General features: G+C 40.4%; 1 protein-coding gene across 4 annotated transcripts; it reads left to right on the top strand.

Moving 5' to 3' along the window:
• Window positions 1-677: 677 nt before the first annotated feature.
• Window positions 678-23,444, top strand: LOC110521925 (SPRY domain-containing SOCS box protein 3). 4 transcript variants are annotated; one of them, XM_036968815.2, is made up of 7 exons: window positions 678-1,442; window positions 11,466-11,604; window positions 11,924-12,101; window positions 14,013-14,200; window positions 14,560-14,662; window positions 18,501-18,626; window positions 20,657-23,444. In XM_036968815.2, the coding sequence occupies exons 1-7, from the start codon at window positions 1,417-1,419 to the stop codon at window positions 21,049-21,051; spliced, it is 1,155 nt and encodes a 384-aa protein (XP_036824710.2). In that variant the 5' UTR covers window positions 678-1,416; the 3' UTR covers window positions 21,052-23,444. The 4 variants fall into 4 exon arrangements, with proteins under 4 accessions (XP_036824710.2, XP_036824711.2, XP_090088342.1 ...); XM_036968816.2 differs by having other exon boundaries at window positions 822-1,052; XM_090232216.1 differs by lacking the exon at window positions 18,501-18,626 and having other exon boundaries at window positions 833-1,052.
• Window positions 23,445-25,334: the final 1,890 nt, after the last annotated feature.

The raw sequence follows: 25,334 nt of genomic DNA, 5'->3' as shown, positions 1-25,334 counted from the left end.
TAAATATTATCCTGCCAACCACTATATGAAGAAGTTGAAGGGAAACATCAACTCAAATTGCTCCTTTTGTAATGACCACCCAGAAACAGTTTTGCATATTTTTTGGCATTGTATGCATGTAAGAAAACTGTGACAAGACATCAGTAGGTTTATAATTGAACACATTTATGAAGATTTTACACTATTGTGGAGAGATGTACTGTTTGGATTATTTACATACAATAGAAATAAGCGGAAACATTTGTATGTAATTAATTTCATTATTTTTTGGGCCAAATTTCATATACACAAATGTAAATTTACAAACAGAAAACCACATTTCGTACCCTACAAAAATAAATTGAACTGTATTTTAAGACGGTTAAATGCTCTACTAACAAAAAAGCTGTTAGAATTGTAAGTATATGCATGTCCCTTAAGGTCCTTGTGTAATTGTACTGTGATATTGTACCCCCTAGCTCGATTGTCTATTGTTTGTAATCTATGTATGCTTGTGTTCCCTCATGTGCTTTATGTATTGATTTGTTGTTAATTAAAACATTTAATACATTTAAAACACCGCATCGGGTAAACGGACGTCTCGCGCCAAACTGCGCAAGTGCAAGCCTTCAAATCAAAGGCACTCCTTATTAACTATAAAGTAATTTGTGACGAAAATGAACACGTGTCAGTTTCGCACTTTCATGATGTTGGAATAATAACGTGTTGAACTACTTAAAACATTGTTAGAATCCAGGTTGTGCCTTTAGATTTTGAGAAAAGTAAAAACTAAGGAATACTTTTTGACGTATGACATTGAAGTCTAAAATCCGGCCTGGTCTGTTTGGCAAGCGTTTCCGGAAGTCTCGCGATGTTGCGCCTCGGTTTAGAAACTCTGTCATAGAGAGTGACTTAAGCTAGTTGGCCGAGTAGCATGTTAGTAAAGAAAGTACTTCGCTGCAAATGTTTCAAAAAGATATTGGCCTATATAGTCCTGTGGCATTTAACGAAGACTAAGGGTTTATTTTTAAGTGTCGGACAGGAAACGGACGGCTGGTAACGTTACAATACAGGTACATTAGCAATCGCGCTAACGCTGTCTAGCCAGCCAACTGTAACTAACTAGGTACTTGCAAGCTAGCTAACGTCAACAACAAAACATGTTGTCGGAGAAAGGTTAAACTGTAGATATGTAACTAGTTATAATGCATATTATTTCTTACATTTTTGCCATGATGTAAATGTTTAGGCCTTGACCATGTAGGCACAGCTAGCCCGTTGACGTTAGTTAAATTGAAAACGTGTTGCAGCACTGTTGGGGCTGTTCGCGAGCCCGCTAGGCCCAAAACGTACCAGACGAGATGATTGATTGTATGATCTAGTCAGTAGCCTAGCCTACATATTTGCGTCGCTTGGTCACTTAATTTAAACAGATGGATGGTTATTTTATGCACAGCAACTAGGTAAGTAAAATGTAGCTAGCTAAAATATATGCATGACAGTTGATGGCTCGGAAAAACTAGTACACACTTTTTTTTGACAGCGTATGCATATTCTTGATACCATTTGAAAGGAATATAACACATTGGGAGAATATAACAGCGAAAAAACATGCCCCCCCCCCCCCCCATCTTTGAAATGCAAGAGAGAGGTCAAAATGTATAATTCCAGGTTAGGCGCAATTCTGTATTTGCCAAATAACCATTGCATTTCTGTTCAAAATGTTGTATCAAGATTGCCCAAATGTGCCTAATTGCTTTATTAATACATTTTCAAGTTCATAACTGTGCACTCTCCTCAAACAATAGCATGGTATTTGTTCACTGTAATACCTACTGTAAATTGGATAGATTAGATTAACAAGAATTTAATGTTTCTGCCCGTATCGGATATGTCTATGTCCTGGGAAATGTTCTTGTTACTTAAAATGTCATGCTAATCACATTAGCTCACGCTAGCTCAACCGTCCCGAGGTGTATGGTATATGGTCAATATACCACGGCTAAGGGCTGTTCTTAAGCATGACACAATGCGGAGTGCCTGGATACAGCTGTCAGCCATGGTATATTGGCCATACACCCCAAACTGGTGTATTATTGCATTATTGCTATTATTATTGCTATTATATAAACTGGTTACCACTGTGATTAGAACAGTAAAAAGTAATGTTTTGTAATACCCGTGGTATATGGTGTGATGTAGCACAGTTTTCAGCCAATCAGCATTCAGGGCTCGAACAAGGTTTATAAATGTATATAAATCCCCTTTGCGCGTGTGCATAGCTATAGATAAATCCGACAGTAAATCTCTGAGCAAGAAATACTTGGATGAACATAAACAAAACTGTTAGGCTATTTTCTGACAATTATGTGCCAGATATTAAGACTACAAACCATTATAAATGGCCCATTTGCAAGATTGACTTGTAATTTCAATAGGCATAGGCTACAGACTAAAATCTGGGTTTATGAATGCAATTACATTTTGCCGTAGTTTGCTTAGCTTAAGGCAGGTATCCTATAGCCCCTGATAGGCCTACATCTCATTTCAGATAGTCTACAGTATCCTAGACAAGATGTAGGCAAGATATAAACTGAACGATTTAGCAGCTTGCTTAGTTCAAATGAAGACTAATTTATTAATGAAGAGTGAGGCGATTTCGCAATTAGAGGTGCTTGTTTCCCAACAGCCTGCTTGAATAGGCTGCTGAGGATGGGGTCATAATTTCAATAATATGTATATGAACTGAATATGCTTGTCAACAACAGCCAGTGTTTATAAAAAAAAATTAAAAAATGTTTTACCTGTAGACTAATCTGACAACTGTTACGTCAATCTAATGCGTTCATAATAATACAAGGCTACAACAACAAACTGTCGTAGGCTATTTATTAAATTGCTTTGCCAGGTCCAGGTAGGCTACACAAGTGACACACATTGATTTGCAATGACTCCAGTGATGTCATTTCAACATATTTATTGTATGAAATGGTATATACATTTAATAGGTTACTTGATGGCCAGCAGAGGCAAATATATAGTTCTACACATTTAGCCTATTGTCAGTTACATTGAGGACTTTTCTCCATAAGAAGAACCACTTCCATTTCAAATTTCCACTCGGGTAGCACCGGAGACCCAAGCATACATAAAGCATAAAGCATGCTTGATACCTTTTTCTTTAAGCAGTCAACATTAGATTGCAGTTTAAACCACCTCTGAGCGAATTTATGTAATGCACTCTAGTGCGCCCAAAGCCGTTTTCAAGTGCTTTTGGAACCGGTTCTATACTGGTACCTTTTTGCGTTGTGTTCTGGGGAGTTTTAGGTGGAAGGGAAGGGAAAGCTCTGGACACAATTCTGCTGGTTGTCTCTTTTACCCCCTTTTTCTCACCATTTTCGTGGTATCCAATTGTTAGTAGTTACAATCTTGTCTCATCGCTACAACTCCTGTACGGGCTCGGGAGAGACAAAGGTCGAAAGCCATGCGTCCTCCGAAACACAACTCAACCAAGTCGCACTGCTTCTTAACACAGCGCGCATCCAACCCAGAAGCCAGCCGCACCAATGTGTCAGAGGAAACACCGTGCACCTGGCGACCTGGTTAGCGTGCACTGCGCCCGGACCGCCACAGGAGTCGTTATTGCACGGTGAGACAAGGATATCCCTACCGGCCAAACCCTCCTTAACCAAGACGATGCTAGGCCAATTGTGCATCGCCCCATGGTCCTCCCGGTCTCGGCAGGCTGCGACAGAGCCTGGGCTCGAACCCAGAGTCTCTGGTGGCACAGCTAGCGCTGCGTCACCCGGGAGGCCCCGGTTGTCTCTCTTTTTAAATGACTGCATGGAATGGATACAAATGCAGGGCAAATGTTAATGCTGCTGTCTGAACTCATACACAAGTATATTTGCCTCTCCTCACCACGCTTTGAGCAAACTGACAACAAAAAAATGTATCGTACAAAATGTACATGTTCATATTTTCAAAAGACTCAAATTTAATTTTTATTAAAGTTGTACACCAATATACTAGTAATTTGCTAATAACAAGTATTTATTTGAATGTTCTATTATACTGCAGGCATACTAATGAGGCAACAACACCCTTCCTGACATGACCAGACAGTTAACAAAATGAACGACCGCTAACTAGGCACATCAAACATGAAATACAAAAATGTCACATTTTAACAACATACCTGCATGGAATGGCTACAAATCCAAGGCAAACAATGCTGCCATCTGGACCCTCATAACTCAAGTATATTTGCCTGACAAAAGATAGTAAAGAATACCGTGAGAATCAGAAAACTCACACTGTCTGTACCTGAAAGAGACCCTTTCTAGCTGGGCTAGCCTTTCAAAGTTGCACTCGAAAATTATCCCCATTCACGCTAATATATATTCCTACAGACAGTAGTGCAACAAGACTATGTTTATTTAAGATTTTTGTGCATTTGTGAAAATTTGCATTCAAAATACAAATAAACATACATAAACACACCTTTCCTCATCACACTTTGAGCAAACTGAGGAGTAAAAGCATGGCTCCCGTTGATGGCATCACATCACAATTTAGAAAATAACAAAAATAAAATAGTTATCTTGAAAGTAGTACAATATATCCCAAAATAACCTTTAAATAAATGAGGGATTTTCTGTGAAATACAAAGTGTATGTTACACCAGTTACACTTTGTCTCCATTGTTTCTTGATGTGCATCAGTTCTAGCATAAAGTTTTATGGAAAAAGGGTTACAAATAGGTGTCTCCCTAATGACAGTCTAAATGGCCTACATTCAACTGGTAAAAAGTTGTCACAACGTGCACGTGTGCTGCTTTCTGTCCTCTCCCTCACATGACTTAGCCAATAACTGTAGTGTTCTCTTAACAAACACACACACAAACCTCTCCGGCCCTCCCCACCAATCACTCACTCAGCATCAGCCTGCCTCATTGCCTGGCACTCAGCAACAGGCCACAGTGAAATATACAGTACCAGTCAAAAGTTGACACACCTACTTATTCCAGGGTTTTTCTTTGTTTTTACTCTTTTCTACATTGTAGAATAACAGTGAAGACATCAACTTTGAAATAACACATATGGAATCATATAGTATCCAAAAAAGTGTTAAACAAATCAAAATATTTTATATTTGAGATTCTTCAAAGTAGCCACCATTTGCCTTGATGACAGCCCTGCACACTCTTGGCATTATCTCAACCAGCTTCATGTCACCTGGAATGCATTTCAATTAACAGGTGTGCCTTGTTAAGTTAATTTGTGGAATTTCGTTCCTTCTTAATGCGTTTGAGCCAATCAGTTGTGTTGTGACAAGGTAGTGGTGGTATACAAAAGATAGTGGGGCAAAAAAGTATTTAGTAAGCCACCAGTTGTGCAAGTTCTCCCACTTAAAAATATGAGAGAGGCCTGTAATTTTCATCATAGGTACACTTCAACTATGACAGACAAAATGAGAAAAAACATCCAGAAAATCACTTTGTAGGATTTTTTATGAATTTATTTGCAAATTATGGTGGAAAACTTTTGTTATTGACCAAATACTTATTTTATCTCAATACTTTGTTATATACCCTTTGTTGGCAATGACAGAGGTCAAACGTTTTCTGTAAGTCTTCATAAGGTTTTCACACACTGTTGCTGGTATTTTGGCCCATTCCTCCATGCAGATCTCCTCTAGAGCAGTGATGTTTTGGGGCTGTTGCTGGGCAACACGGTACTTTCAACTCCCTCCAAAGATTTTCTATGGGGTTGAGATCTGGAGACTGGCTAGTCCACTCCAGGACCTTGAATTGCGTCTTACGAAGCCACTCCATCGTTGCCCGGGCGGTGTGTTTAGGATCATTGTCATGCTGAAAGACCCAGCCACGTTTCATCTTCAATGCCCTTGCTGATGGAAGGAGGTTTACACTCAAAATCTCACGATACATGGCCCCATTCTTTGTTTCCTTTACACGGATCAGTCGTCCTGGTCCCTTTGCAAAAAAACAGCCCCAAAGCATGATGTTTCCACCCCCATGCTTCACAGTAGGTATGGTGTTCTTTGGATGCAACTCAGCATTCTTTGTCCCTCAAACACGACGAGTTGAGTTTACCAAAAAGTTATATTTTGGTTTCATCTGACCATATGACATCCTCCCAATCTTCTTCTGGATCATCCAAATGCTCTCTAGCAAACTTCAGACGGGCCTGGACATGAACTGGCTTAAGCAGGGGGACACGTCTGGCACTGCAGGATTTGAGTCCCTGGCGGCGTAGTGTGTTACTGATGGTAGGCTTTGTTACTTTGGTCCCAGCTCTCTGCAGGTCATTCTCTAGGTCCCCGCGTGTGGTTCTGGGATTTTTGCTCACCGTTCTTGTGATCATTTTGACCCCACGGGGTGAGATCTTGCGTGGAGTCCCAGATCGAGAGAGATTATCAGTGGTCTTGTATGTCTTCCATTTCCTAATAATTGCTCCCACAGTTGATTTCTTCAAACCAAGCTGCTTACCTATTGCAGATTGTCTTCCCAGCCTGGTGCAGGTCTACAATTTTGTTTCTGGTGTCCTTTGACAGCTCTTTGGTCTTGGCCATAGTGGAGTTTGGAGTGTGACTGTTTGAGGTTGTGGACAGGTGTCTTTTATACTGATAACAAGTTCAAACAGGTGCCATTAATACAGGTAACGAGTGGAGGACAGAGGAGCCTCTTAACTTCTTGCGTCGCGCAAACTCGTATCCGGGAGCGTAATCATAGCCTCAAGCTCATTACCATAACGCAACGTTAACTATTCATGAAAATCGCAAATGAAATGAAAGAAATATTCACTCACAAGCTTAGCCTTTTGTTAACACTGTCATCTCAGATTTTCAAAATATGCTTTTCAACCATAGCTACACAAGCATTTGTGTAAGAGTATTGATAGTTAGCATAGCATTAAGCCTAGCATTCAGCAGGCAACATTTTCACAAAAACAAGAAAAGCATTCAAATAAAATCATTTACCTTTGAAGAACTTCGGATGTTTTCAATGAGGAGACTCTCAGTTAGATAGCAAATGTTATTTTTTTCCAAAAAGATTATTTGTGAAGGAGAAAAAGCTCCGTTTTGTTCATCACATTAGGCTAAGAAAAAAACCCGAAAATTCAGTCATTACAACGCTAAACCTTTTTCCAAATTAACTCCATAATATCGACAGAAACATGGCAAACGTTTAGAATCAATCCTCAAGGTGTTTTCACATATCTATTCGATGATAAATCATTTGTGGCAGTTGAGTTTCTCCTCGGAAGCAAACAGAAAAATACATGCAGCTGGAGATTACGCAATAATTGCGACGAAGGACACCAAGCGACCACCTGGTATATGTAGTGTAAAATGGTCAATCTTCCAATGATATGCCTACAAATACGTCACAATGCTGTCGACACTATGGGGAAACGACAGAAAGTCTAAGCTCATTCGTGACCCATACACAGCCATATAAGGACTCATTGAAACACAGCGCCTTCAAAATCTGGGGGCACTTCCTGTTTGAAATTTCATCTTGGTTTTGCCTGTAGCATCAGTTCTGTGGCACTCACAGACAATATCTTTGCAGATTTGGAAACGTCAGTGTTTTCTTTCCAAAGCTGTCAATTATATGCATAGTCGAGCATCTTTGTGACAAAATATCTTGTTTAAAACGGGAACGTTGTTTTATCAAAAAATTAAGAGCGCCCCCTATATCAAAAAGTCTGTGAGGTCTGAGAGCCAGAAATCTTGCTTGTTTGTAGGTGACCAAATACTTATTTTCCACCATAATTTGCAAATATATTCATTAAAAATCCTACAATGTGATTTTCTGGATTTTTTTTCTAATTTTGTCTGTCATAGTTGAAGTGTACCTATGATGAAAATGACAGGCCTCTCATCTTTTTAAGTGGGAGAACTTGCACAATTGGCTGACTAAATACTTTTTTGCCCCACTGTAAGCCTATTTGGTAAAAGACCAAGTCCATATTATGGCAAGAACAACTGAAATAAGCAAAGAGAACAACAGTCCATCATTACTTTAAGACTTGAAGGTCAGTCAATCTGGAACATTTCAATAACCATCAAGCGCTATGATAAAACTGGCTCTCATGAGGACCGCCACAGGAAAGGTTGACCCAGAGTTACCTCTGCTGCAGAGGATAAGTTCATTAGAGTTACCATCCTCAGAAATTGCAGCCCAAATAAATGCTTCAGAGTTCAAGTAATAGACACATCTCAACATCAACTGTTCAGAGGAGACTGCGTGAATCAGGCCTTCGTGGTTGAGTTGCTGCAAAGAAACCAATACTAAAGGACACCAATAAAAAGTAGAGACTTGCTTGGGCCAAGCAATGGACGTTAGACCGGTGGAAATGTGTCCTTTGGTCTGATGAGTTCAAATTAGATTTTAGATTCTAATTGCCTTGTCTTTGAGAGATGCAAAGTAGGTGAATGGAGGATCTCTGCATGTGTGGTTCCCACCATGAAGCATGGAGGAGGTGTGATGAGGTGGGGGTGCTTTGCTGGTGACACTGATTTATTTAGAATTCAAGGCACATTTAATCAGAATGGCTACCACAGCATCCTGCAGAGATAAGCCATCCCATCTGGTTTGCTCTTAGTGGGACTATCATTTGTTTTTCAGCAGGACTATGACCCAACACACCTCCAGGCTGTGGTAAGGGCTATTTTACCAAGAAGGAGAGTGATGGAGTGCTGCATCAGATGACCTGGCCTCCACAATCCCCCGACCTCAACCCAATTGAGATGGTTTGGGATGAGTTGGACCGCAGAGTGAAGGAATAGCAGCCAACAAGTGCTCAGCATATGTGGGAATTTCTTCAAGACTGTTGGAAAAGCATTCCAGGTGAAGCTGGTTGAGAAAAGGCCAAGAGTGTGAGAAGCAAAGGGCAAGGCAAAGGGTGGCTACTTTGAAGAATATAAAATATATTTGGTTTAACACTTTTTTTGGTTACTACATGATTCCATATGTGGTATTTCATAGTTTTGATGTCTTCACTACATCTACAATGTAGAAAATAAAGAAAAACCCTTGAATGAGTTGGTGTGTCCAAACTTCTGAATGGTACTGTATATTTTTCTAAGCAAAATGGTGGCCGCGGTGCAACTTAGAAATTGCCCAGAAACCTGCGACCATGGCCAATACATTTTCACCCACAACTTAGGTTATAAAGTAGCCAAATATGGCGGGAAAACCGTGAACATGGCAATGCTGCAGAGAAGGAAGATGAAACATCCTCTCTGGTAATACCTGACCGAATAGAGCTATAACATGGCAAAGAACAGGTTTATCAGCAAAGTGCGCTGCATCATGGGACACATCAAGGCTGCACACAGCAGGAATATCACTGAAATATTTTTGTTACTACACATCGCCTTCTATATTCAAACAAAATAGGCCTTTTATAGGCAAGTGGGCAACTTCATGCTCATGTCCTCTAAATGTATTCTTCCTAGTAGGACTGCAACAATGAGATGGTGTCTGTGCGCATCCGTTTCAGTGTGTTTTCGGAGTCGTGCAAGAGTCTACTCCTTTCGACCACTAATTTTCCAAATGGAGCAAAATAATCATAGTGGGCAGAACCAAGCACAAGCTAGTGAGAACCTATTGGTGCGTTCTATCATTTTATTTGCATATTTCCGTTAGGGAACGTCTACGCTGTGAAGTGCGTGTGCAATAACTATATTCGCCCATTTTTTAAACTTTGGCAAAGGGTAAAGTCTAAAAAACACAGTCCACTGTTTGTTACAGATTTTCGTTTTTGAAATGGAACTGGAGATCAAATGTTTAATCAATGAGAATTAGCAGAATGACTGCCAAAATCCATCTCTCTCCATCTTCTCACACTGCATGCAGGCCACTGGGCTTCCTCTCATCACCATATTTGGTGGTGTGGAAACGCCAACTGGATGCGTCACATTTATACATCCGGTGAAATATCTGTCTCATTCTTCTATCCATTGCATTGGTGCCCCTTAAGCAGACCGGAACTGTAACAATTTGTTTAAATGGTAAATGGCCTGAGTAGGAGATCTTCATTTATCCATAATTGATGGTGTAGCAAGGCTAGGCATCAGTTAGCCCAAGATGTACTCTTAACCCCCTAATTGATTGATGCACCCGTGCATCAGTTTAACATAATTAAAATGTCCCCATAAATCTGTCTTTGCGTTTTTTTTTTTTTTTTCATTGGCTCAATCCACCAGATCCGCCTATGTCGGCCTTTGCATCTGCTGTGGAATGTGGCAGAGCTACATCACTGTTTGTCAGACCAAGAGAAATCCAGAAAATCAGTCTTTTCACAAAAACATGAGTCTGTAGAGTCCTAACGGTTTAGCAACAAAACCAACGCGTGCATAACTAAGAGGCAAAACAGACAGGGTTGGCTTAGATTGTTGACAACATGTTAACTGTATTTTGTTTCCAATGTTTATTGAAAACGTGGATACATTTGCACAATGAGCACCTGTTGTCTCTCAAATACATGGTTACGGTTGTTGGTTAGCTAGCTAGCGAATTTTTGCAGTCTACAAATCCACTCAAGAAAAAATCAGCCCACAGCTGAATCTAGTTGATGATCCCTGGCTTAGACCTTTAGAGGTTAATAAGGAGCGTATCGTTGCGGTCCAAGGACCTTTTATGATCCAGTATCTTCAGAGGTAGACTGGCTCTGGCAGTGAAATACTCTTATCTAAACGTGAATTAATTCTAAATTGCGATTATGGTTCTATATCTCATCAATATAATTTCACAAATGCAAAGTATACACTGTTTTAACCAGGTTTATCGCAGTTGCAGCCAACATTGTTTTTCAGTGACAACACATTTCTGGCGGCCTTCTTCCGTTACACACAGGTTAGGAGCCTGCTAATTAGCAAAGGAGCTCTTCATTCTGTCTTCCGTAAACACACTCTGTAACATGGAGATGGCGGTGTGGGGACACTAACCCTATAAAGGTGTATGTGTATCAATGTATTATTTTTTAAATTTTTTATTATTTCTTACTGATATGAAATATAAGGTCCTTATGCTTCCATAACCGTACCGCAAGTGATGCGTGTTAATGTTCAGATCGATCGTCGGGGCTCTCAAAGTACTGAGTAAAGGGTCTGAATACTTATAAATGTGATATTTCAGTTATAAATTTTTTTTGCAAAAAACGACCGTTTTTTGCTTTGTCATCATGGGGCATTGTGTGTAGATTGAGGGGGGGGGGGGGGGAACTATTTAATACATTTTAGAATAAGGCTGTAACGTAACCAAATGTGGAAAAAGTCAAGGGGTCTGAATACTTTCCGAATGCACTGTATATCACATTTTTGTCTACATTGTAAAATGTCAACTTCTGGAGCTCATAGGGCTCTGGTCAAAAGTAATGCACTGAATAGGGTGCCATTTTGGATGCAACCTTTGTCCACCCAACTCTGACTCTCCTGACTCCTCCCTCCCCCAGGTGTCCTGCTGCAATGTCAAGGCGGAGCAGGAACAGCCGGGCATGGCGTTACGTGTGGAGTGGACTACGGCGAGATGCTGATTCCCGGGCGCTGGTACTGTCCTCAGAAAGTGAAGAGTGGGGCTATGAACGCTTACAGGTAAGGGTCGGTTTGTGACGGACGTAGTCCAGGGGTGTGAAACTCATTCCATAGAGAGAAGATTGTCTTCTGGTTTTTGTTATTTCCTTTCAGTTTGTGTCCAATTAAGACCTAGACAACCAGGTGAGGGGAGTTCCTAACAAATGAGGGACCTAAGGCAAGTTGATCAATCAAGTACAAGGGAGGAGCGAAAATCCGCAGACAATTGGCCTTCCGTGGAATGAGTTTGGCACCTGTGATATAGACTGTGCCAGAAAAGCGCAGTCAAGTACAGCTGACATATTTGAGCACTGTTATGTACTGTTTGTGGCCTCTGCAGTACAGTGACTCAGACTCTGAGCCAGACTACCATCCCGTGGTGCCACCGGTCCCCAGTGCCGTGCCCATTACCGGAGAGTCGTACTGCACCTGCGACTCCCAGGCCGAGCCCAGCTACAACCCACATCTCCGGGGCTTCCACCGCATCAAAGACTGCCACTGTGGAGAGGAAGACCAGGGTGAGGACTGGAGGGGCAGGGTGGGGAACTAGGGTTGTGTTCAGAAGGGCACACCGTAGCAAAACGTTTTGAAGTGGAAAAGTGAGCGCTTTTTATAGGTCAAGTTCAGGTAGTCCCTTCAGGTACAGTGCCTTGCGAAAGTATTCGGCCCCCTTGAACTTTGCAACCTTTTGCCACATTTCAGGCTTCAAACAAAGATATAAAACTGTATTTTTTGTGTAAGAATCAACAACAAGTGGGACACAATTGTGAAGTGGAACAACATTTATTGGATATTTCAAACTTTTTTAACAAATCAAAAACTGAAGAATTGGGCGTGCAAAATTATTCAGCCCCTTTACTTTCAGTGCAGCAAACTCTCTCCAGAAGTTCAGTGAGGATCTCTGAATGATCCAATGTTGACCTAAATGACTAATGATGATAAATACAATCCACCTGTGTGTAATCAAGTCTCCGTATAAATGCACCTGCACTGTGATAGTCTCAGAGGTCCGTTAAAAGCGTAGAGAGCATCATGAAGAACAAGGAACACACCAGGCAGGTCCGATACACTGTTGTGAAGAAGTTTAAAGCCGGATTTGGATACAAAAAGATTTCCCAAGCTTTAAACCTCCCAAGGAGCACTGTGCAAGCGATAATATTGAAATGGAAGGAGTATCAGACCACTGCAAATCTACCAAGACCTGGCCGTCCCTCTAAACTTTCAGCTCATACAAGGAGAAGACTGATCAGAGATGCAGCCAAGAGGCCCATGATCACTCTGGATGAACTGCAGAGATCTACAGCTGAGGTGGGAGACTCTGTCCATAGGACAACAATCAGTCGTATATTGCACAAATCTGGCCTTTATGGAAGAGTGGCAAGAAGAAAGCCATTTCTTAAAGATATCCATAAAAAGTGTTGTTTAAAGTTTGCCACAAGCCACCTGGGAGACACACCAAACATGTGGAAGAAGGTGCTCTGGTCAGATGAAGCCAAAATTGAACTTTTTGGCAACAATGCAAAACGTTATGTTTGGCGTAAAAGCAACACAGCTGAACACACCATCCCCACTGTCAAACATGGTGGTGGCAGCATCATGGTTTGGGCCTGCTTTTCTTCAGCAGGGACAGGGAAGATGGTTAAAATTGATGGGAAGATGGATGGAGCCAAATACAGGACCATTCTGGAACAACCTGATGGAGTCTGCAAAAGACCTGAGACTGGGACGGAGATTTGTCTTCCAACAAAACAATGATCCAAAACATAAAGCAAAATCTACAATGGAATGGTTCAAAAATAAACATATCCAGGTGTTAGAATGGCCAAGTCAAAGTCCAGACCTGAATCCAATCGAGAATCTGTGGAAAGAACTGAAAACTGCTGTTCACAAATGCTCTCCATCTAACCTCACTGAGCTCGAGCTGTTTTGCAAGGAGGAATGGGAAAAAATGTCAGTCTCTCGATGTGCAAAACTGATAGAGACATACCCCAAGCGACTTACAGCTGTAATCGCAGCAAAAAAGTGCACTACAAAGTATTAACTTAAGGGGGCTGAATAATTTTGCACGCCCAATTTTTCAGTTTTTGATTTGTTAAAAAAGTTTGAAATATCCAATAAATGTTGTTCCACTTCATGATTGTGTCCCACTTGTTGATTCTTCACAAAAAAACAGTTTTATATCTTTATGTTTGAAGCCTGAAATGTGGCAAAGGGTCGCAAAGTTCAAGGGGGCCGAATACTTTTGCAAGGCACTGTATTTCAGGTATTTCACACTGTTTCTGAGGATTTTCTTATGTTTCATGCCCATGCTGTATCAGGGAGTTCCCAAAAGTGAAGCTCTCACCATTATTTGCTTATTAAAATATCTTAAGTGTCTGAAATGTTGGAAGTCAACTGTCATTTGATCCACTGACCTCCTGACATTGCAGACTTCGACTGGGTGTGGGACGATAGTAACCGCTCCACGACCACGTTGATGACCTGCGACAACCGCAAAGTCAACTTCCACACGGAGTACAGCTGCGGCACAGCAGCCATAAGAGGCTCCAAGGAGCTGGCAGATGGACAGCACTTCTGGGAGATCAAGATGACATCACCAGTGTACGGGACAGATATGGTGAGGCTCTGCCCATCATTACTCAGGAGACAGCATTATGAGGATCAGTGGAGACAGGTGTCACTTTAAATTGGAGGCCGGGCACATTGTAATGGAATAGTTTTCATTCATTCATTCATTCAATTCCAGCCATTACTATGAGCCTGTCCTCTGATTTCTCTCTTTTACCAGCCTCCTCTGCTGGGGGTTGGTGCTTAGTCTTGTAAGACCTTAGGAAGTTTAGTGGTTTCTCTTTCCTAGAGCTTATTTTGTGAACCTTTTGCATGTTGTATAATGGTGAGCATGTTGATTACTGTTCTATTTTGATGTTATGTGGTTAAGGTGAACATGTTGAATGAAGACTCTTCGATGTTGTGTAGATGGTAGGCATCGGAACCTGTGACGTCAACCTGGATAAGTACAGACATACCTTCTGCAGCCTGTTGGGGAAAGATGACGACAGCTGGGGTCTCTCCTACACTGGTAAAACCATATAATCCATCAGATAGTCCTTATCACAAACAGACCTGGGTTCATATCGTATTTGTTTTCTTTCAAATACTTTCAGTGTTTGATTGAGCCTGCCTGTAGTGGCGCCTGCTCTGCTGTACAGGGTTTTCACTTTTGGAGCTGTTAGCAGTTGATGTTATTCTTTAATAACACAAACCCTATAGCAAATCAGGGGGAGGAAAATAGGTTTATTCAAAGAGGATAAATCATATATTTTATGCTGAGAGGTAGATGTTAGATGGTCGTTCCTTCCCTGTCCTCAGTGATTCTCTCCACAGAACAAAGGGACAGGATGTAGTTTTATAACCCAGCCCTAGCCTGTTGTTGGCCAATTAGAATTCCTTGCAATAAAACTGGGCCAATGGCCAAATAACAAGTAACCTATTTCAGGTTGGACCAATGAGAACGTGCCACACATAGCTATGAGTTCAGGACTGACATTCCTAACAGATGTTGAACTGAAAACCATCTATTTCTATTGATAATTCCATATTGACCATTAGTACTCTATTGACTTTTAGTACTCTATTGACTTTTAGTACTCTTGACCTCTCGTCCTCTGTGTTGTGTATTTATCTTCAAAATATTCTTACAATCCCCCTAGACCATTTTAAAAATAAATATACTTAATGTCTTTATAGAAAATAATTTTTGAAAAACATACAGTTTAAAACACATTAGCAGTATGCATAAAATCATTCACATTAAACACCTTGCATTTCTATAACACAAAGGGCATATTTTACTTGCTGTTACAATAAGAAATAGATTTCAAACAAAGTTATAAAAAAATAAGTATTAACCGGTGTAATGATGGATGTCCCTTACGATTCCTACCACATCCTGTATTAGGAGGAAACTCCAAAAAATTAAATTGTCTACAAGACCATAATATTCAATCGTCCTATTGGCAAGGTAATCATTTACCAAGTCCTTTAAATGTGATCCGCTCTTCCACACTGGTATCAGTCCCACATAGATAACTATTAGAAATTATGTTCTGAAAGTCTGCCGGTAGTGAGGAAATCTTCCTTTCTAATTCTTCTTCCGTTCCACTGGTTGATAAGGACTTCTCTAGTGAACACTTCACCAGTGATTTCCCTAAGTAAGCATGTCCCGATTTCAGGAAGATGTTGGCCATTTCACCTAGATATCCCTAATATGATGACTGCGGTGTACAACATAGAAGCATATCAGGTTCTGATCATCTTACTATGCTTCTTCACCCGAGATTGGCCCCCGATTGCTAATCAATCAGTTCTTTATTCTCCAGGCTCCGCTTTGTCATCAACATGGACAACCTTGCAATGAGTGACATAATATCCATCGTGATTTTCCATGGACTTTTACTGCTGACCTCGTTATGAGCAGAACGTGATAAGGACCTTCCCATTTTGGCCCTAATGTCTCTGTTAAATATTTTTTTACCATCACCCACTGTCCTGGTACTACGTCATGTCCCCCCTCGGGACTTATTCCCCACGCCTCTTATACTTGTCTGTCTGCTTCCGCTACTACATTAGAGAGTTGTATGCAATAGTTAAACATTGTGTCACTCATAAAGTGAACGTCTGATTTTCTTAAATCTAACGTGCCTGTCACTATCACATTGTCCATTGTAGTGTTAGGTTCTAATTCTCAGGATAAAAAAACTCAACGGACACTATCAAAGCTTAACCAAGTTGAATTATTCCCAGAGGATCAATACAGCTGCATTAGACAATGACATTTCACACAAGCACTGATATTTAACCCTTCCTCCTGAGTCTCCTCCTACACATCTGAACAGCCAATGCATCTCTGTTGCTAGACAGAACCTTAGTGATATCTGTTCTTCCTCACTTCATCTGACCTGACCTCTACCCCAAGTGCTCACTCCTCTCCAACTCACGGCTGTCATGGTGCCTGGTACCAGACTGTGTCCTCCCAGTGGATCCCTCCCATAGGATCCCTGATGGCTAACAATAACATATTCTGACATAATGTAAATGTTATACATTATCCTCTCTCCCTCAGTGACATGAATAAGTATATTTCATATCCTCAGGACCCAACAGTAGTAACTGCCCAGCCTGCCTTCCTCACACCCCCTCCACAATGCTTGAACCGTCTGTGTATAAGATAAACTCAGGGTTTTCCAATGGATTACTCTTAATAAACCCATCAGAGAGTTGATCCAAAACCAACTCACAAAAGTCGTGTTCAAGTGGTGTGGTTTATGGAGGAAGCATCAGAGTAGCTGGATTACATGGTGTGCCACATTGTATGATGATGTTAAGAGCCTCCAATATTTTAGTAGCGGCCATAGCTTTCTTTGCTAATGGGATATTGTTTTGTACAAGATGGTGCAACACCTGTCAAGCACACTGGTTCCATATCCAAAGTTCCACACTATTTTCTTCGTAGTCCAAATAGGATGGTTCTGAACTGTAGAGCCCTGCAGTTGTCTAATTTGCCACGTCACCTTCCCTTCAGAAATGTTCAATGTAGAGTCAAGTTGCATAATAACATCAAGGCCTAAAATAAGGTTGTTCAAATGAGCCTATCCACACCCCTGCATTCATCTTCATTGGACCAATAGAAATTGATAATGGTTTGGTATCTGTCTCTGTCTCCCCCCCCCCCCCCCCCATTTATGATTTTTCAATGCCGATACTGATTATTGGAGGACCAAAAAAAGCCGGCACAATTCCAGTGGGTCAGAAGTTTACATACACTAAGTTGACTGCCTTTAAACAGCTTGGAAAATTATGTTATGGCTTTAGAAGCTAATTTACGTCAATTGGAGGTGTACCTGTGGATGTACTTCAAGGCCTACCTTCAAACTCTGTCTCTTTGCTTGACATCATGGGCAAATAAAAAGTAATCAGCCAAGACCTCAGAAAAAATATTGTAGACCTCCACAAGTCTGGTTCAACATTGGGAGCAATTTCCAAACGCCTGAAGGTACCACGTTCATCTATACAAACAATAGTACGCAAGTATAAATGCCATGGGACCACGCAGCCGTCATACCGCTCAGGAAGGAGATGCGTTCTGTCTCCTAGAGATTAATGTACTTTGTTCAAAAAGTGCAAATCAATCCCAGAAAAGCAGCAAAGGACCTTGTAAAGATGCTGTGGTTTACAACGTTGTTCTAGTCACATTATGCATATTACGAAACAACTGTCCCAATCCCATAGAGTTTGAAGGGATAATTCGGGATTTTGTCAATGAAGACCTTTTATCTACTTGCCCAGTGTCCGATTAACTCGTCGAGTATGGTTTTGACTAGAAAGAATACAGCTTTTGTCAGATTTGACTTTTCGTAGCAGTTTAGGAGAATTGGGTTAAGGTTATGAAAAGGGTTAGGGTTAGCTAAAATGAAAAATAATAACTTGATGTCAATTTGACAAAAGCTGTTCAGCCATGACCATGCAGTATGAAGGTAGGTAGTTTCGCTAGCCAATGCTGACAGGAAGTCTACAGGTACACCAGCAGTTCCCATAGACTACAAGTCATTGTGCCAACACTAGTTGGCATTTGATGATGAGCTAACTGGAGTGGAAAATTCCCAAATGGAGCAAAGATATCAATGTACCGTTTCCAAATAATGTTGGGCAAAAAGAATAGATTGAGGTGGTTGAGAATTGACTGTTTCTCTATGTAACCCACATATAAATTAGCATAATTAGGAGCCATAGGGAATCCCTTAACAGTACCCTTCATCTGGATAAAGAAATTGTTTTAAAACATGAAATAATTGTGTGTGTGTGAGCCTGTTCCCCCCCCCCCCCCCTATAATAATAATGCTAATATGGTCATATTCTAGGTCTGTTACATCATAAAGGAGACAAGGTGAACTTCTCCTCACGTTTCGGCCAGGGCTCAATCATCGGAGTGCACCTGGACACATGGCATGGAACACTCACCTTCTTTAAGAACCGCAAGTGCATAGGTAATTACAGGGGTCACAGGTCAAGGGGACCAGGTGGGGTGAGTAGTGATCTACATATAGTAATTTAACTACGTTTTGCATTAGCTTGGTGGTAGTTGAACTAAATTCAAATCTTGGTAACAATTTCAGTAGTTAACCTCTCTGGGATATGTGTACTAGCGTCCCACCTGGCCAGAAGCCAGGGAAAATGCAGAGCGCCAAATTCAAATAAATTCCTATAAAAATCAAACTTTCGTTAAATCACACATGCAAGATAGCAAATTAAAGCTACATTTGTTGTGAATCCAGCCAACATGTCAGATTTCAAAAAGGCTATTCGGCGAAAGCAAACAATGCTATTATCTGAGGATAGCACCTCCGTAAGCAAAGACAGAAAGCATATTTCAATCCTGCAGGCGCGACACAAAACGCAGAAATAAAAATATAATTCATGCCTTACCTTTGACGAGATTCTTTTGTTGGCACTCCAATATGTCCCATAAACATCACAAATGGTCATTTTATTAGATTCATTCCATCGATATATATCCAAAATATCCATTTATTTGGCGTGTTTGATCCAGAAAAAACAACCTGCTGGCAACTTGACTACAAAATATCTCAAAAGTTACCTGTAAACTTTGCCAAAACATTTCACATGTAATACAACTTAGGTATTTTTTAACGTAAATAATCGATAAAATTGAAGACGGGATGATCTGTGTTCAATACAGGAGGAAAACAAACTGTAGCTTTCTGGTCACGCACCTCTATCTAACAGTACACTTGAAGTGACCCTCGTTCAAAGTGGCCGTACTTATTCATTACACAAAGGAATAACCTCAACCAATTTCTAAAGACTGTTGACATCCAGTGGAAGCGATAGGAACTGCAAGAAGTTCCCTTTAGAAATCTGGATTCCCAATGAAAACCCATTGAAAAGAGAGTACCCTCAAAAAAAAAACGAATCTGAATGGTTTGTCCTTAAGGTTTCACCTGCTAAATAAGTTCTGTTATACTCACAGACATGATTCAAACAGTTTTAGAAACTTCAGTGTTTCCTATCCAAATCTACCAATAATATGCATATCTTGAGTAGCAGGCAGTTGAATTTGGGCATGCATTTCATCCGGACGTGAAAATACTGCCCCGTCATCAAGAAGTTAATTACTTTTTTGCCATGTAGCGTCGTAGTTAACTACTGGAACTACACACTACTTTTTGGGGCAAAAAGATAAGAAAATATGGGTCAGGGGGGCAAGAATTTCCTTTATTTTACTGCATCAAACGTGCCTAATTCTCACTTGAAACAGTTGTTGTTATTAATAGGCTAAATTACACATTCTGTTTACATTTGACTGTTCTTACAATTTGTAGTCTGACATTTCAGATTTAGAAATAATATATCACAAAGTAGTTTGAGCTACTTTTTCAAATTAACTTTAGTTAAGTAAACAATATTTTTTCTTAAAAGAAAATTACACCGCAAAATATATATTTTGGTATTTGTTTGATTAGTCCATTGTTGATACAGTCCCGAAATGTTTTGTGTGCAATAATCAAGTTACAGAAATACTGCCGGTAAGATCGTTTTTGGGTGTTTTCCTTTAAGGGTAGCTTAACTTCCTCCAGTGTGAAGTAATTGATAACTTGGTAAACTATATTTTCAGGGTAGCTTCCCCAACACTGCATGTTAGATGGGTGGTTGGGCAGTATGTAACTAGATGGGCATTAGGGGCCAGTTTCTCAGACACTGATTAAGCTAAGTCCTAGGCTACAATGCATGCTTTATGTCAAATCTCCATTCAGTGATTTCTAGTCCAGGACTAGGCTTGATCTGGGATGGGAAAACCGGCCCTATAAATCACTTCAAGACCTAATTAACATGGAACCTACCTAGGATTTATCATATTCCCCCTCTGCATGTACCCAGCTAGTTACCCCTGTGCTGCGCCTAGCCTTTTGCTTGTGTGTGACGTTGGGTAATGTGACAGCAAATGGATACATTTCCATTCTAAACTGGACAATAAAATGTATATTATATTCTGCAGGGGTGGCGGCTACGGAGCTACAGAACAAGCATTTCTACCCCATGGCGTGTTCCACAGCAGCCAAGAGCAGCATGAAGGTGATCCGCTCCTGCTTCACGCCCACTTCCCTGCAGTACTTGTGCTGTGCTCGCCTCCGCAAGCTCCTCCCTGAGTGCCCAGACACCCTGAGCGTACTGCCGCTGCCCCCTGGCCTGCGCCACCTGCTGCACAATAAGCTGGGCTGGGTCCTCCGCCTCAACAACGGCCTCCTGGGGGCTGCAGGGAGGGGGGGCTTGGGGTCTCACTTGCCCCCTACGCCCCCCTTGGCTGGGGCCTTGTCCTCTGAAAGCGATGACTCTGAGGGGTGTTCCTCGGACCCTGAGGCATGTCAGAGGAAGAGATGTCGTTGGACGTGACGGGAATCCGGTGTGACCCCCAATGTAAACACATGGGGTGTTTCCTAAATTACACCCTATTCCCTATAAATAGTGCACCACTGGTCAAAGACCCATAGAACTCTGGTCAATAGGGTGCCATTTGGATGCAGCCATGAACTGGACTGGATCCCTGCCCCCTCCCTGAGACACACTCATGTTATAACCCCTTACACACACACACACACACGTTACCGTTAATGGTGATCCCAGGACCTAGGGACAGTGTTGTGGGAACATTTAATCAAGATCAAACGAATGTGACACTAAGACCTATGGCCAAACTTCAGTGTACATTAACAGTATATGCAACAACAATGATGACATGAAATCAATGAAAAGAGACCAAGTGCAGCATTATGTGGATTGTCACCATGCTTTCTCCTTGTACATGAAATGCTGGTTGGATTGCTATAAGAGTGGCCCGTAGTAAGGCCCTATTTTAAGTTTGTGTTTTAGCTGACCGAAGAACGAAGTTGAGTCCAGAGAGTAGTCACAATTTGTTGCGCTTTCACATCTCCATGACAGCATTTATTTGTTACCTTTTTCCTCCCTCTTTGTTGTGCCTTTGTCTGGTCCTGGCACGAAAATCCAAACAATCCATGTTACATTATTAATGCAAGGTGTAAATAAGACAAGACTCGCACTCACAATTTGACATTTTCTAAATAGGAGAAAAGGACTGCTTTGGAGGTAGTCCTGGTCAGATTTATTACATGTAAAACATGACCTTCAACAACTATCCTATCTGGAAGATCAATGTTGATGGAGTCTGTCTGACCAATGGTTAAAGTGATGCAATTTGGCGAGAGCTTGCATTTGTATGTCATTAGCTGTTCTCTAATGAAATCATAACTTCATTAGGCTGGCATTAACACTGGAATTTAATCAAAGTTTTGGAAAATCTATGGGAAAATGTCTGTTCTTGCTCTGCAAGAATACACAGATCAAGTAATCTGTTATTTTGTTGTTAATCAGCACATTTGGAAGATATTCCAGGTTCTTGTGGCCCGTCCACACAATGATTTTTTATTTATTATTTTGTTTAGATCAGCTTGACAATATATTCCCCTGAATTATTTTTGTCATATCGACACCAGACATGGCATCAACATGTGTTTTTAATTTATTTATATTTATATTTATTTTTTAACTAGATGTTTAGGGGGGGGTTCTGATTTATTTTTCACTCAATACTGCCGTCGTATTAAATATGGGTTGGAGCAGTGATGACTGTTACACATACACACGCCGTCTATGTTGAACTGTGAGTTGTCACGCACCATTCTTATACTGACCTTCCTGTTATGCTCTCCTTCCGCTTGATGGTTGACTCGTTTTGTCTGTTAGTTATTTGATTTTGTTGTCACGTGCATTTGGTTGGAACCCCTGTGCGTCCAATGGTTGGGTTGCAGACATTGTACTGGATAAAGGCAAAGGGGGTAGAAAAGGGGTGTCCACATATTATATATATAAAAATGTGTGTTTTATTATTTCAGTGTACAATGTTGTTTATTTTATGCATCAAAGCACTTGTGTATGTATATACAGTGCATTCGCAAAGTATTCAGACCCCTTGACTTTTCCCACATTTTATTTCCTAGAGTTGGCCGGACGAGTCTTGGCCGGTGTAGGCCGTCATTGTAAATAAGAATTTGTTCTTAACTGACTTGCCTAGTTAAATAAAATTAAAAAATTACCACAGGTGGACTCCAATCAAAGTTGTAGAAACATCTCAAAGATGATCAATTGAAACAGGATGCACCTGAGCTCAATTTTTAAGTCTCATAGCAAAGGGTCTGAATACTTATGTAAATAAGGCATTTGTTTTTTATTTTAAATACATTTGCAAAAATGTCAAACTTTTTTTCGCTTTGTCATTATGGGGTATTGTTGCAAAAGGTGGAAAAAGTGAAGGGGTCTAAATACTTTCTGAATTCACTGTATAAACGGGATATATAAATGGATCTTCTATGTAATGTTCATATTGTATGTATAGGCCTTTATTCTTCTCTTTCTCTACAATAATCTATATCTAAAGCATGGCCTTTAACTGAAAACTAAGATGAATAGGTGAAATATGCACAGAAATGTTTTTCTTATTCTAAGAAATAGTCAAGAGGCTCATGGTGCTTTTTGCTTTTTTTCCCCCCTGGTTCAAGCAAATGTTCAATCTTTAATAATCTGTAACCTTTACATTCAGTATTCTCTTCTCTGTTAAGATTTATATTGTTATGGTAACCTTTGTTTGCACACCAATGTTCCTCCAGGAAATAACGATTAAGTAAGCAATGTTAGTGCATGTCTGTTGGTCTAAAGAACCTACAATGGCACAAAATGCATCAACATCAAATAAAATACAAATGAAAACCTTCCTTTGCAAATCAAACTAAATGCCACTTTCAGTGTACAGACAGACGGTGGAATCAGCTGAGGCAGCTCTGGCAAAAACAAAACATTTTCTTGATCTGAAAATCATATTGATGACAACATTCTACTGGTATTCACCTTCATAGTCTGAGCAGAGGTCACTTCCCAACCTAGTAGGTGACATCACAACAGAGATGGCCACGCAGACCGTTCCATTGCCCAGATTGGCACACATTCAGCAAGTGAATATTCTTTAAATCCGTTGTGATTTCTGTATTGTAATAGGCTCAAAATATGGTTACTTAAGTCTGATTTTTATACATTTGTCTGTTTTCGCTGCGTAACATTTAGAAGTTGTCCCTTTTCAGGTTTAGAAGAAGTGACCTCTAAATACAAACTCCCCAAAATATCAGACACATCTCATTTACACAAGTATTCACACCCCTGAGTCAGTACTTTGTAGAAGGCACCTATAGGATTTCGCAGCGATTACAGTTCTGAGTCTTCTTGGGTAAGCTTAGAAGCACGTTCCACACCTGGATTGTGCAATATTCGCCCATTTATTATTTTCAAAGTTCTTCAAGCTCTGTTAAGATGTTGGGGGGAATGGCAAGATGGCAATATTCTTCAATATTCTCCATATATTGTATGGCAATAAGTCTTGCCATACATTTTCAAGGAGATTTAAGTCAAAACTGGAACATTCACTCTCTTCTTGGTAAACAACTCCAGTGTAGATTTGGCCTTGTGTTGTTGGTCATTGTCCTGCTGAAAGGTGAATTCCTCTCCCAGTCTGGTGTAAAGCAGACTGAAGCAGGTTTTCCTCTAGGATTTTGCCTGTGCTTCGCCTCATCCCGTTTTTTTTTATCCCAAAAAACTCCCCACTATTTGCCTATGTAGAGCATACCCATACCATGATGCAGCCACCACCACGCTTGAAAATGAGGCAGTTACTCAGTGATGTGTGAGATTTGTCCCAAACACAAGGCTTTGCATTTAGGCCAAAAAGTGTATTCCGATGCTGTGTTTTTAAAAATGTTGCAGTATTACTTTAAGTGCCTTGTTGCAAACACGATGCATGTTTCGGAATATTTTTATTCTGCATATTTCTGTGTTTTCTATTAACCCTGTCATTTAGGTCATTATTGTGGTGTCGCTACTATGTTCTCGAGTCATCCTCAGTTTTCTACCATCACAGACATTGAACTCAATAACTGTTTTAAAATCACCAATGGCCTCAGGTTAACATCCCTGTGCAGTTTCATTCCTGTCCTACAGCTCAGTTCAGAAGGACAACTGTGTATATATATATATATATATATATATGTGTCCTGGTCGTTTAATATATAATGCACAGCATAATTATTAACTTGCTCAATAAGATATTCAATATTTGATTTGTTATTTTTACATACAATGTATTTGGAAAGTATTCAGACCCCTTGACCTTTTCCAAATGTTACATTACAGCCTTATTCTAAAATGTATTAAATAAAATGTTTTCATCAATCTTCACACAATACCCCATAATGACAAAGTGAAAACAAGTTCTTAGAAATGTATGCACATTTATTAAAAATTAAAAACAGAATGTAAGTATTCATAGACTTTACTATGAGACCCGAAATGAAGCTCAGGTGCTTCCTGTTTCCATTGATCATCCTTGAGATGTTTCTACAACTTGGAGATCACCGGTAAATTCAATTAATTGGACATGATTTGGAAAGGCACACACCTGTCTATAAAAGGTCCCACAGTTGACAGTGCATGTCAGAGCAAAACCCAAGCCATGAGGTCAAAGGAATTTGTTGAGTGCTGAGACATGATTGTGTCGAGGCACAGCTCTGGGAAGGGTACTAAAACATTTCTGCAGCATTGAAGGTCCCCAAGGACAC

This window comes from Oncorhynchus mykiss, chromosome 4 (assembly GCF_057628025.1).
Source record: "Oncorhynchus mykiss isolate SJ-2025 chromosome 4, ASM5762802v1, whole genome shotgun sequence".
Lineage (NCBI taxonomy): Eukaryota > Metazoa > Chordata > Actinopteri > Salmoniformes > Salmonidae > Oncorhynchus > Oncorhynchus mykiss.
This window is presented reverse-complemented; position numbering and strand designations above follow the sequence as displayed.